Below are 13,816 nucleotides of genomic sequence, written 5' to 3' on the forward strand. Positions count from 1 at the left end.
ATTCAACCAAAAGACCTCCAAACCTTGGTAACATTTTTCAACTCACCAGCTTTGCCCTGCAATCCCTTTTCTAACAAAAATGGTGAGTAAGAAGAATGGGCTCGTTCACCCTTTGCTTCCAGAACAAGAAAGCGTGGCCAAGTATCCCGTTCAGAATATAACAATTTAGTAACAAGCTCATCTTCATCAGAGCCAAGCTCAGAATCAGATTCTGAAAGTAGCCCTTTTGTTGTTTTTTTGTTTTTTTGTTTTGGATTGTGCTTACCCATAGTGAATTGTAGATTGGTTCATCAAATCTGTTCCCTGCCCACCACGGAGCGCCAACAAGGGCGATATAATATGTAAGCGGTGTTCCAGCAAACTGACACCTAAGGGTTACAGAAATGATATACTCCAGTTAATCCGGAGGATAAACCAGACTGACCAATGAGCCACCGCCTTCTGGGCATAAGACTCTAGGCAAATTACAAAATTGAAGTCACTCATTAAGCCATGACATCTGATAAACTTTAAAAAGTTTCGGAAATTTATGCATGAGAATATACATACTCTTGGCATGACCAGCCGATTGGTTGAACCGGGCCCATTCAACCACCCGTCTAAGCGAAGTCAGGGCCAAAGTGGTGTATTGAGCAACAGGAACACGGTTACAGGCCCCTATTGCTCTCAACCACCAGGATCCCTTTCTCCGCCGACACAGGGCCGCAACCCACGGCAAACGGGTTGGTGGATCACATATCTCCCCGGGTCCACTACGGGGGTGTCGGCGAACTCTTGGCGTTACCCAGCACCCACCACGAGGAGGTGGCTCGCCACGGGTGCCGTGAGTGAATGAATGCGTTCGGTTTTACCCAGCACTGAACAATACACCTGTAGTACTGCGGCGGTCTGGGAATATTCGAACCTGGATCAGACAATCCAGTGAACGACATCGTGAGCATTGATCTTGGATACGATAACATGAGTCAACCATTTCAGCGAGCCTGACCATCCATCCCCGCAGTAGCCGCTTACTACAAGCATGTATTTTTGCCCGTGCGATGTAAAATTTTAACTCACTCACTCACTACAGATGATGATCAAGTCCAATGGAGCTCTTTAATGGTTAATATGAAATAAGAGGCAATAGCTTCCTTCCCTTATACACAAAATACTTGTTGGGCTGGATGAACGAGGCCACCTGGTACCATCGTTAGTGCTCCGAAAAACCTCCGAAGTCCGATGGATTCTTTGATTCCAGTTATTCTGCAATGTATTTCACATGTCCTTATATCATGCTTAGCATCAGGTCTGCTCTTGTAATCGAAGAGTCCATGCACTATAACGTCTACGCAATCGATCATTTATTGTAATAATGGAAATATACCCGAGACTCTTGATATTTGTTCAGATCAACATCCTAAGTGTGTACCGAATTTTGAACGGACTTTCAGATTTATTTTCTATTTTAAAAATCCTCAGGTGTTAATATGCATTTCAGCCTGTGCTGTATATCTCGATTCTACAACGCCTGTGCCACATTTTACAACCGAAAAGTATTTGGTGCTAAGAAACAGGGGCTAATATTTAACGTCAGTAGTGTTTCAACCATGTCGTGCTAGTAAAGACTACTCACTGGTTGTCTCCAGTATTTGCAGACCATTACAGATGCTTAGTCACAAAAAATGTAAGTTTGTCAATTTTCAAATCATAATACATTGACATAAAGTATACACTGACATATGTAGAACAACACCAGTGGGATTCATATGTCAAGCTTTCCAATGTGTAATCATGCAGTGCCTTATATTCGTTATACCATTTATACCGCCATGTAGATATAGCAAGAATGTTGATGTGGCGTACCACTTATTGCGTATTGAACGAACTGTCGAAACATTCAGTAAACCTCAAGGAATGTGTAGTGCAAAAGATGTTGAACTCACAATCGTTCATGAATTTCACATACACCTATTAAGGTATTTCAAATCTTTTAAATCCGAATGATTCAAGGTTGCGAAGAGATCGTAAACCGCTGGATCAAAGCGTGGTACAGATCCATACGTGTCACTGTCATCTTACTGTCACTGTCTGTCATTGTTGTTCACATTTGAAATTTAAAATGGACAAAATATACGACCTTGGCACGTACACCGTTCGGTCACATGCAACGTTATACTCTCACATGCCCTCGTGTCATCTGAGGATGTATATGTCATTAAAACATGCCATGCAAACGTGTTTTCAAGCACTTGATGTTCGCATTCACTTCGCCCATCTACATCCACATTCACAACATCGCAAATGCGATCGTCGTCACGAGTATCAGCTTCAGTCATACATGTTCTACAGAAAAGCAATTCAGCCTTTCTAGCTGCTCATAAGGTACGTCATTGTTTCTTCGTAAACTCGTATGTGTATGCGGTAGATATTTGTTGACTTCTTTAGTGAGTGAATGAGTGAGTGAGTGAGTGTTGAGTTACATTTGGATATTTCAGCTAGTGACTGAAACAAGTTTACAAATAACCATCCATAAATTCCTGTAAATTTGAAAACCTATTAACGAAGGACAGTATAACCAACTACGTTTTTCACAGTATGAAGTAATAAAACAAGCAACTCTCTCTAAACTGGATTTCAAATGAAGACAATACACTACATAAATGGGCTATAGATCGCCAACATCTGAAGGTAGATCATCAAACTAAGGACTATGGGAACTCGCAATGCCTTTGCTAACTGCATAGACCGTGGTTGGATTAAACCATCCTTCTGAATTTAGTGATTGTAGGTTCCAGGTTCTTGCCATAAGTTAAAACAACATATATCCTACGATTAAATATGGGGGTAGTTTTAAACTTACCGTGAATGGTTTGGTGCTTACGTATCTTCTCTTGAGGAGCCGACCTACTTGTGTGAGAGATCGAAATCGAAATCGAAAATGGCACAACCCAAATAATTTACCTATTCTCTACATTTTCGAACTAGAACGGCATTCAAGTTTGTCACTATGTCCTAGATATGAATATCATGGATGAGATGATAGTGGACACAATAGTCCATTGTTATGCAATACAACAACTACGTTCTTGAACGTCTGTCTGTGGTTTATTCTTATTCAAACTTTCTAAATTAATAATTGTGTATTAGTGGCACAGTGGCACGTTATACTGCAGCGGACAGCATACTAGTATCATATCTTTTCATTTTTTGATAGGGAATATAAGGTAATATAACATGAAATCAGTAATGTGTATATTGCACTTTAGAGATGTGATGTTATCTGTGTCTCACTGCCTACGTTCACAAAATGTAATGCTGGAAAGTTCAGTTTTCATGTTAAAGTAATAATTGCTGAAGCATGCAACATGTCTTCAGAATTATAATTGAGGTTTTCATAAAGCGGTATATCCTGTACATATTTATTATACTTCCAAAGTGGAATTTTCTAAGAACATTATTTGTGTTTGGGACAGTGTTATTGCACAGGCTTAATGGGTTATTAGCCTAAAATAATCACTTCTACATTTTCGAATCCACATAAGCATAATATATTACATTAGGGATACATTTTCGGTTTCATTCACTTCATGATTTAAAGATGAAGCTATGCACAATAATCGGCGTCACGAAAGATGACATGCTTCATTGCTCACTCCAAATCGATCTCCAGTAACCCACGCTTGTCGTAATATGTGACTAACGGGAACGAGTGGTCAGACTTCATTGCTTGGATGAGACTTGTCATCGATTCCCAGTTGCCCAGACTGATGCTTATGCTGTTGGTCACTTGCAATTGGGTATCTGGTCCAGACTCGACTATTTACAGATACGTAAGTCCCAAAACATTCGATGTAAAGTCTACCGAGTTTTTAATCGTAGTATTCTTCTTGTTTCAATTTTGGCTAGCATATTTTACACTCGCCAGCGGGGATGGTATGGTGTAAATCCAAATGGGGTCCATGCAGGTAGCTAAGGTACTGTAAGTCCACATGGAACCTAGTGTGGTGATCTCCCTTCGATCTATAGCCCGTTTTATATTGTATTGTCCACATAGTGATATTACCTTTAAGTTTACTCGCTAGTTTTAATGATAATTGTGATATTCTAGTTGTTTTGCTATCCTTTGTCGACAGGTTTTCATAGGAGACATATATTTCATTTCAGTATTAAATGTTCTCGTCACGATATGGCTGACATATTGCCGATGTGACGTTAACTATTATCTCCCTCACTCACTCGATTATTTACAGACCGCTGCCGTGACTTCAGCTTCAAAATAAACTCACTCGCTCACTCACTCTTACAGTTGCGACCGGTAATGTTACGTTTATGGTACAGGAGTTTTAAATACAATTACTTCCAGCACCTTTGACCTGTGGTGACTCTGCAGACGAAAGCCGACATGGGGGACTCTCATCCTGTTAGGGAAAATAAACAGATGTTTTGCCTGGAGGAAATTTTCGCAATTTACACTTACTTCTCCAAATGAGCCTATAACATATTCTTTGTTACCGGCACCTTGACAAATGATAGCTATCACATGTCAGCAAATACGAACAGGCAAAAAGCAACTAAAGATAAAAGCAACCAAGATCCGGTTTTGCTTGTACCCATTCGTAAGCTCCTAATCTCACATGCACATGACGGCTCCTTTCAAAGGGCAGGTTAAGTGAGGAGTCTATTTTCATCATTTCGATTTGAGACGTCCACAACTGACGTCTGTTCTTGGTGAACTGACGCGTGAACATGTCGGATTCTGGCTTTCTGATGCATTACATGTATTCTGAAGTTTAGCTCTCTATTATTATACTTTCTCATGGAAATTTCCTTGCTAATGTTATCGAGTGGTTTATGTTCTCTCATCTAGTGTCTGCGGTGCCCGCTTGCCGTCTTTGAAGTTTAATACCGCGCACAACAGTGTTTGAAAGTTAGTCTGGAAATAATCGCAGAAAACTATATTACCGAGGTGAGTTGGGAGTGGGAGTGAGTTCGGTTTACGCCGCTTTTAGCACAATTTCAGCAATATCGGGGCTGGAGAAATGGTCTTCACACACTGCACAGATGTAGGAAATCGGCTTGATGAGCGAACGCTTTAATCACTTGGCTTGTCCACTGATCCGCTTGATGTGGATGACACTGTTTTGGCATCGGCAGTGTTCTTTTCGAATGGCTTGGCTCTAAAAATGCCTGAGTGACTTCAAGCTGTAACTCACTCACTCCAGAAGACGTAAACGGTACGTGCACTCACGGCATAGCAAATTTACGTTAACTTCGTGCATGTTAACTATATATGTCATAGCATATGTATTAACAGAAAGCGCTATGGCATTAGATGATATATGCCTCAAATATAGTTTCAGACATTGTGTTTGTTGTAGTTTCCGCAGCACATGGGAAGATGTATTCTGATGAGATTATAGATGGAGTGGGAGGAATGTCCAAGTTCCAGATCTTGGTAATATTTCTGTTCACGGGACCAAAGCTAATCATGTCTTGGGGAATGTTGATGATGTCTTTCGCGGGGGTGACACCGCAACTGTGGTGGTGTGTTAACGAAATGACCAGCGACGCCGGTAATTACACAGGATTGAAGCAGTGCTCAGCTGGTGACAATGGTTCTTCGTGTTCTTATGTGTACAGCAAGGAGAAAAACACCGTTGTAAATGAGGTGAGGATCTTTATCCAAATATTTATCAAGTATGATATTTAAAGGATACATGCAATGTCTCCATCTCATATAATTCACACACGCATGCTAGAATGTGTGTAGTTTCCCATACATACCCCAGACTAGTGACAATGGGTCTCGTGTTCTTATGTGTGCGACAAGGAGAAAAACAGCTTTGTAAATGAGGTGCGATATTTTTCCCCAAATATTATCAAGTGTGTTATTTATAGGATACACAACACGCCTCCATCTCACAGAAAATCTCAATCTCGCATGCTCGCCGGGTCATTGCTCTTTGTAACATACATTTTGAAGGGACGTAATTTGTCTCCAACGAGACACTCATATCATTGTTCAAGGAGTCTTTCAAAACTTTGTTACAGATGAGCCATTGATCCTTCATTTTTTTCCCAGTACAAATACAATCAACTAGAAAGGTATATCAACTCATTCACATGAAAAATGTGAAAACAACTTAGGCTGGTATCGATCAGGCAACATTGCGTATCGAAACACTGCACTGCAAGGAAAACGTCACTCCATTTTGAAAATTGGCAACCAGTTTACTTCAAACACATGTAAATAACCTGATAGTTGTCGGAAAGAGAACTGACATGTTTCATCATCAATATCAATATTTATGGACGAATTTCAAACAGTTACGACGAAAGGTAGCGCGACACTGCGATCCGAAAGCCAATAACGTGTATAGTCTCCTTATGCGTTGACAACAACGTTGCATCGTCTGTACATGGAGTGGATGACACGGTTGATGAAGGCCATAGGAACTTGCGCCCAGAGTCGGTGATACGCCTGAGAGGGTTCAGCTGCAGTTGTCTGTGTCGGTCGCATATCACAGAGCCTCCTCGTAATCTCGTCCCACAAGTGTTCTATCAGGTTTACGTGTGGACCGAGGGCAGGCCACGGAGTTTTATGCCGTCTGTACTTGCTCTGCTGTGGCAGTATGGGCACGCGCGTTGTCCAGCTGGAAGACGTGGTTTCCATGACGACCAAACTGTGGCACGACGAAGGGTCTGAGCGCTTAATGTATCAGGCAGATGTTACACCATGTCCCCTACCAGGAGAAATATTCTGGAACACCATAGGGCCAAGTGTGTAACTGACAGCCATAGGACCCCACACCATTTTGCTCTGCCCTCCCCACGAGTCTCTTTCCAGGACACGATCTGCAAAACGCTCCCCACGAAGCTGCCACACTCTCACTTTGCCATCAGCCGTGGAGACGCCATACGACTTTCATCAGAGAAGACTACCATTCGCCACTCCCGATGCCAATGACTTCCGTGTTGTTTCCGTAGCCCTAGAGAAACGACTTTGTAGGTGATGACGGACAATCTAGTCCTAAGCGAGATTACGTTATTCCACTCAGAACTGAGGACGTATTATACGTTATATGCATTTTGTAAATGTTTTGTGCAAATTTCATTTCAGTGGGGCTTAGTCTGCGACAGAGTTACGTCTGGTCATACAGGTCATAAAATACAATTTCCTTAGTAGTTTGAATTAGAACGCAGCATCGTAATTTCAGGTGTGTGTTTGGTGCACGAAGAAGTCGTAATATCACTGAGGCACATTCTATGAAATAGTGATATTCGAATTTCCGTTTCAGTGGGGCTTTGTCTGTGACAGGGCAGGAATCAGACTATTCATCACGTCAGTACAAATGGGAGGTGTTTTGCTGGGAGCCCTATTGAGCGGACAGTCTGCTGATATTATCGGTAGAAAGAAGACATTTTATATCTCTCTGCTTTTACACGGAGGATTCAACTTGGTGGCTGCGTTTTCAGTGTCATGGCAGATGTTTATTGTGCTAAGGTACACTATAGAATAATACAATGGTCTTAAGGCAGGCTATATATAATGCGTTAGTCTCTTTACAACAACTGTAAATCTGTATAGAGTTAAGAATATTATTGATGAATGTATGTTTTACAGATTTCTTATTGGAGCAATGGTTGGTTCAAACTTAGTGGTAAATTATCCATACACCATGGAGTTCATAGGAAAGGGTTGGCGCCAGGTGACATCTGCATGCTCGCCCTGGCAAGTTGGATCGGCCCTGTTTGCAATGTCGTGTTGGCTGCGTCCGGACTGGTCAGATCAACATATCATATTAGCAGCTTTACATGTCCCCTTCTTGGCATGTTGGTTGTAAGTTATTTCCGTTTATATATGTAAATATATATTCCGTATATATGTGTGTGTGTATGTGTGTGCGTGCGTGCGTGTGTGTGTGTGTGTGTGCGTGTGTGCTATAGCCTATATGTGACCAGGAAAACCAATATATGCTATTTACCTTGTGTTGTTTTTTCATGGATTTCATCTTTCATAATCAATAAAATCTATGTATGAATTGTTTGACACTTCTTTTAACCTTCCACAGTGTTGCACCAGAAAGTCTGCGGTGGCTTGCAGTTCATGGTAAGCTGGAGGAGGCAGAGAAGGTGGTGGATCAGATGGCTCGCTACAACAAGAGAGAGAAGCCAGCAAACACAGCCATTCTCCTGAAGAAACTGTCGGAAGAGGAGAAAAAGGGGAAAGAATCATATCACAAATACAATTACATTGATATTTATCGTCACTGGAATATTTGCTGGAAATCCCTGGTTATTCAGGTGATCTGGTGAGTTGACTTTCAGAAAAGTGTTTCTGCCTTAACAAGGACATAAGTACAACACCAATGCATATTAACGTTTTTCACATTTATTGTTCTCCACAGGATGTGCATGTCGTTTTCGTTTTATGGAATCTCATTCGGCGTGGGAAACCTGATGGGGAACCTTTACCTCAACATGTTCCTTATTTCTGTCATATCATTACCTGGACAAGTAATGGTATTCTTCCTTAGTAGCAGGTTCGTTTGTACATTTACTATATACCGCATAGTAACTGCAGACGTTCAATGCATTTTTGTCAAATGTGTCAAATGTCATTGCTGGAAAAGGTTACTTCCTTAGGATTTTCAGCGACTTAATAGTATTGTTTCAGAATCATAAGATGTAAGAAACACAAACTATTTTCTGCATAGAACTAAATAATAAGCCTTTCATTTACAACAAAACCTGCAATAATGCAAAATGACAGCAACACTAAAGGTATCGATTGGTTAGCCTATTGCTATCGTATTACAGATTTATTTTGAATATCATCAATTGCAAGTGCAACATTGAACAATCCACATTTATATGTAGTACTAAAACATCTATATCTTAACATGTTCTACAGTATATAGTCCACAGAGCTCTTACACTTTCAGAATCGGGAGAAGATGGACAACATTCTCGTCTTTCACAGTAGCTACTGTAGGGGCATTTGGAGTGGTTATTATATCGAAAGTCGGTACGCATTCTATAGTTGTACGGTGTCCTAATTTGCGTGAGTGCATTTGTAATATATTTGCAAGAGATATTTTCTTTTGTTCTATAAATGTGAGGGACTCTCAAGATTAGTATTTCCTAACCCTTTACAAGGCACAATGCAATTAAAATGCAATCGACAGGAGTGAGTGATTGAGTTTATTTTTACGTCGCACTCAGCAATAGTCCAGCTGTATGGCGGCGGTCTGCAAATAATCGAGTGTGGACCAGACAATCCACTGACCAACAACATGAGCATCGACCTGCGCATTTGGGAACAGATGACATGTGTCACCCAAGTCAGCGAGCCTGACCACCCGATCCCGTTAGTCGCCTCTTACGGCAAGCATAATCGCCTTTTATGGCAAACACAGGTTGCTGAAGGCCTATTCTACATCGGGACCTTCACGGGTCCGACCACGGAGGAAGGATCCCATATTTAACAATTTCACATGCATAATGCAATATGTAATGACAGGGCTTCCCTTGTATCCCCTTTAAATGAAAGTATTTGTTCTATGTGTAGTTGTATTTTGAGGTGAAGGCCAACTCTTTTGATGACTTAAATATGTAATGATGTCGGCAAGATTAACAGCTTTTCTTTATTATGCTACAAACTTTCACTGAGGGAGGACATTTACAGAGTCTCTTCTCATCTTCTCAATATTTCTTAAAAAGGAAAGTTGATGTTGCTATCTGGGAAAACACAAACAACATGAAGACTATGAGGTCGAACGCTTATAATGTCATTTCAGTTTCCACTGACAGCATCCGTGGACCAGCTACAACAACTATGACTCTGATCTGTAGACTTGGAGTAGCGACAGCTTGGAACTCTTTTCAGATCACTACAAGTGAAACATACCCAACTGTTATCAGGTACTACCACCAAGGTGTCATGGAGTTAAACCTGAATAAGTAGGATTATGTTAGCTTTCTGTAAAGAAGTGAACACGAATATGTTTAAGATGGATAAATAATCGTAATATTGGCGAAAAAAAGATCGCACTATGATGACAGAACCTTTGCCCGGCAAACAGGAGAGCTCGTCAGTGTATCTGTCACTCAAGTTGCCATTCATCCTATCAACATTAGTATGGTAAGCTACGTAGATCCGACATTTGCACTCATTTCGAAATGAGATTTGCAATTACCTCTCATCCTTCTTCCAGGAATCTGGGTTATGGTGCGGCAAACACTGCTGCCCGTATTGGGAGTATCGTGTCTCCTTATGCATTTGCCATGGTGAGTATTGCAATGGTTTGGGGAGATCGTATATCCGATGCAGAAAACGTGGGACACCCGAGTAGGTACAAACATACCACATGAAATAGAACCCTATTTTGGTCACCATCTACTTGGGTCGTCAGATAAAAAGTGAAGGGGGCATTATGCGACTCTAGCACGAATACCTACCTACATGTGGGCATCCTACGTTTTACATTTTTTGTGATGAGACCCGTGAAGGTCCCGGGGTAGAATAGGCCTTCAGCAACTCATGCTTGCCATAAAAGGTGACTATGCTTGTCGTAAGAGGCGACTAACGGGATCGGGTGGTCAGACTCGCTGACTTGGTTGACACATGTCATCGGTTCCGTATTGCGCAGATCGATGCTCATGTTGTTGATCACTGGATTGTCTGGTCCAGACTCCATTATTTACAGACCGTCGCCATATAGCTGGAATATTGCTAAGTGCGACGTAAAACTAAACTCACTCACTCACTCACACACTCATTTTGTGATGAAAGAATCGCGGTCAAGCATGTCCTGCTTGACTGCATTGATTAATACATCACAAGGGCTTAGTATTTCAGTGTCAAAACACTGAAGGTTAGTTGTCGTTTAATTATTGACTTTTTGAATGGCAGGAAATTACTTGATACATTTTGATTGATATGTTATTTTTTTATAGATATATATTCTATTATGGGTAAAATAATAAAATAGCAGCTGACATTGTAAGTGGCTGTACCCTCACTGGGGGTTGAAGTCATGTAAATGTATTGTCCACCTGTGGGGTTACGTAAGTCGCAAACATTCAAGAAACATATATACGTACCAGGGCCTACACTTTCGAATTTCTTTTAGCGCTAAGATTGTCTTAAGTACCATGCATTAACATTAATTTACGACTATCTTAGCGCCAAGAGATCTTTACAAGTCTCAAAGTGGCTTAAAATGTTAACTCACTCACTGCTGCAACTACCTACCAGGAAACACAACTAGACTGTAAGAATGACATGAATAGGTGTTTTGGCCCCAATACGGAAACGTCAGAGTGTTTCATCACCCCGAATCACCTCAGCGAAATAATTAGTCTTAGTAAATATCTGCGGATGTCCAGTGCAAGAAACATATCACATGCTTGTATTGTATGATGTACTATTTTAATAGGGTCAGAACCTGATTTAAGATGAATACCCAAAATCCAATCACATCTAATGCTGTTAAAGAGTTGATACAAATGCACAATTTACCCATTATTCTTTATATGTGGTAATGTGAAACAGCAACCGTTATAGGTTAGCTAATGATGTGTTAACATTTGATCAACGTTTCAGGGAGGAGAGGATTTATTACCTCCGTTTGTTATTGTTGGATCCGCTATGGCTGTTTGTACATTATTAACAATCTTGCTGCCCGAGACAAAGAATATCCCTCTTGCGGACACCACAGTACAAACCTTGGGGAAAGACTTCGAGCTTGGCAGGGCTGTTGAAGAAGTCAGTCAAGAGAAGACAGCGAAAGTCAGCACATTGGAGATTTAACACGATGCACCAGTCTTAAATATTATGTTATCCTAGCCTCTGTACTATCAAAGATAAACTTATCAACTTAAAGAATGTCTGAAGTCCTCTTCAGTGAGTCTTCAGTGTTCATCTGGTTCATGTCTGTATATTATGTGAGATGAATAAACATTTCAGTCATTCGTGAAATGTCTAAGACGGTCATCCATTTCGCGTCATTTTGTGTAACAACAATCCATATACTTCAGTCATTTAATCAAATTAAGTTAAGCCACAAAAGTGGATCACAAATGGAACATCACTATTGTCAATTAAAACTATTTTGACAGCCACTGTTACACTTCGGTTTGGCTTTGAAGCACTTGCACATGTTTGTTTGACGCTTGTTGTGTCCAGAACAGCCACACTACACAACCCCTGTCCACCACATATGGATGAAAAGAACGAAAGGATATTGATTGTTTCTACACACCCTGTTGGTCATATCACGAAATGACCGATTGCACAATCTGAGTCACTGTAACTCTCTCTCTCTCCCTCTCCCTCCCTCTCTCTCTCTCACACACACACACAAACACACACACACACACACGCACATATGGTACATCAATCAGAAGGGCTGCAGTTTCGCTCTTGAGGCTCTGTGTATAGTACTCTCACCTTTTCCTGAAGAATATTTCACGTTCGTCAAGTCACTTCTAATACCACTTTCAGCATGGCCCAAAGACATAGTGAAAAGTGACATTCTAGTTGTTTTATTGTCCTTTATCGACAAGGTTTTAATATATATATATATATATATATATGTGTGTGTGTGTGTGTGTGTGTGTGTGTGTGTTCCATGTCAGTGTTATGTTCCCGTCATGATATGGCTGAAATACTGTCGATGTGACGTTAAATATTAAATCACCCACTCACGCACTTAATCCATATCAGTCTCAAAATTCAAGAGTGCCTTCAATCCAATCCAGCTCAGTCTCAATATTTATGAGCGCCTTCAACCCAATCCGTCTCAGTCTCAAAACCCTTGAGTGGTTTCAACCCTATCTATTTCAGTCTCAATATTCACGAGTGCCTTTAACCCAATCCAGCTCAGTCTCAATATTTATGAGCGCCTTCAACCCAATCCATTTCAGTCTCAAAAGCCATGAGCGGATTCAACTCAATCCATCTCAGTCTCACAATTCAAGAGAGCCTTCAACCCAATACCTCTCAGTCTCAAAAGTCATGAGCGGATTCAACTCAATCTGTCTCAGTCTCAAAATTCACGTGTGCCTTAAACTTAATCCATCTCAGTCTCAAAAGTCGTGAGTGGTTTCAGCCCTGGCTCACAGATGCATTGCTGTTGAGTAAAATGATATGAAATTGGAGCGCTGATCCGAATTCATACTCTTAGGCAAACCACACACAGTGAGCCATATTTTTTTGTAAATGGGTACAAACTAACGCATTGATGGCTTGACCTTGGTTTAGGCAAAAGACAATCAATGATGACCCTGCTGAAAGTTTCCTTAAAAGCCAGAATGTCATTTGTTTTGTACGGTTTGACAACAATTTGGCATGAATGGCAGGTCTCACCAAATTCACCCACATCCTATTGGCACATTCAGCCACAGTTAATGCTGCAATTTCGACCAAATGCTGCTGACAACCAAATAACCAGGCATGAAGCTTTGATGTGCCAAAGTCATAAATTTGTTTTGCTACTAATCTGGGTATTACTTCATTCACTATGGGAAGGTCGATATGAAGGACACCATTCCTGGCCAAGGGATGATGGGATCAACTAATCTGCATTAGGTGTACATGTATGTTGGTCAGTATGGTCATTAGAATGTTTTTTTCTATGATTTCCTGTGTTTTTCAAGATGTGACTCCAGATTAAGTGAAAGTTTCGACAGCAATTAATGATTTCAGCTCATCTAGCAAAGGCCACATTACTGAACAACCTTCTCCAAGATTAATTTTCTCCAACATTACTATCAATTACATGTTTTAGTTGGTGTGCTGTTATTATGGGGGGCGCTTGTCACAGTGGGC

At 40.9% G+C, this 13,816-nt stretch overlaps 1 protein-coding gene across 1 annotated transcript; it reads left to right on the forward strand.

Moving 5' to 3' along the window:
* Nucleotides 1-4,662: 4,662 nt before the first annotated feature.
* LOC137272791 (organic cation/carnitine transporter 2-like) lies at nt 4,663-11,965 on the forward strand. Its single transcript, XM_067805184.1, has 10 exons — nt 4,663-4,948; nt 5,361-5,650; nt 7,281-7,486; nt 7,607-7,822; nt 8,055-8,294; nt 8,391-8,525; nt 8,928-9,010; nt 9,783-9,906; nt 10,200-10,272; nt 11,591-11,965. The coding sequence occupies exons 2-10, from the start codon at nt 5,381-5,383 to the stop codon at nt 11,795-11,797; spliced, it is 1,554 nt and encodes a 517-aa protein (XP_067661285.1). The 5' UTR covers nt 4,663-4,948; nt 5,361-5,380; the 3' UTR covers nt 11,798-11,965.
* Nucleotides 11,966-13,816: the final 1,851 nt, after the last annotated feature.

The sequence above is a fragment of the Haliotis asinina genome, chromosome 2, assembly GCF_037392515.1.
Source record: "Haliotis asinina isolate JCU_RB_2024 chromosome 2, JCU_Hal_asi_v2, whole genome shotgun sequence".
Taxonomy (NCBI): domain Eukaryota; kingdom Metazoa; phylum Mollusca; class Gastropoda; order Lepetellida; family Haliotidae; genus Haliotis; species Haliotis asinina.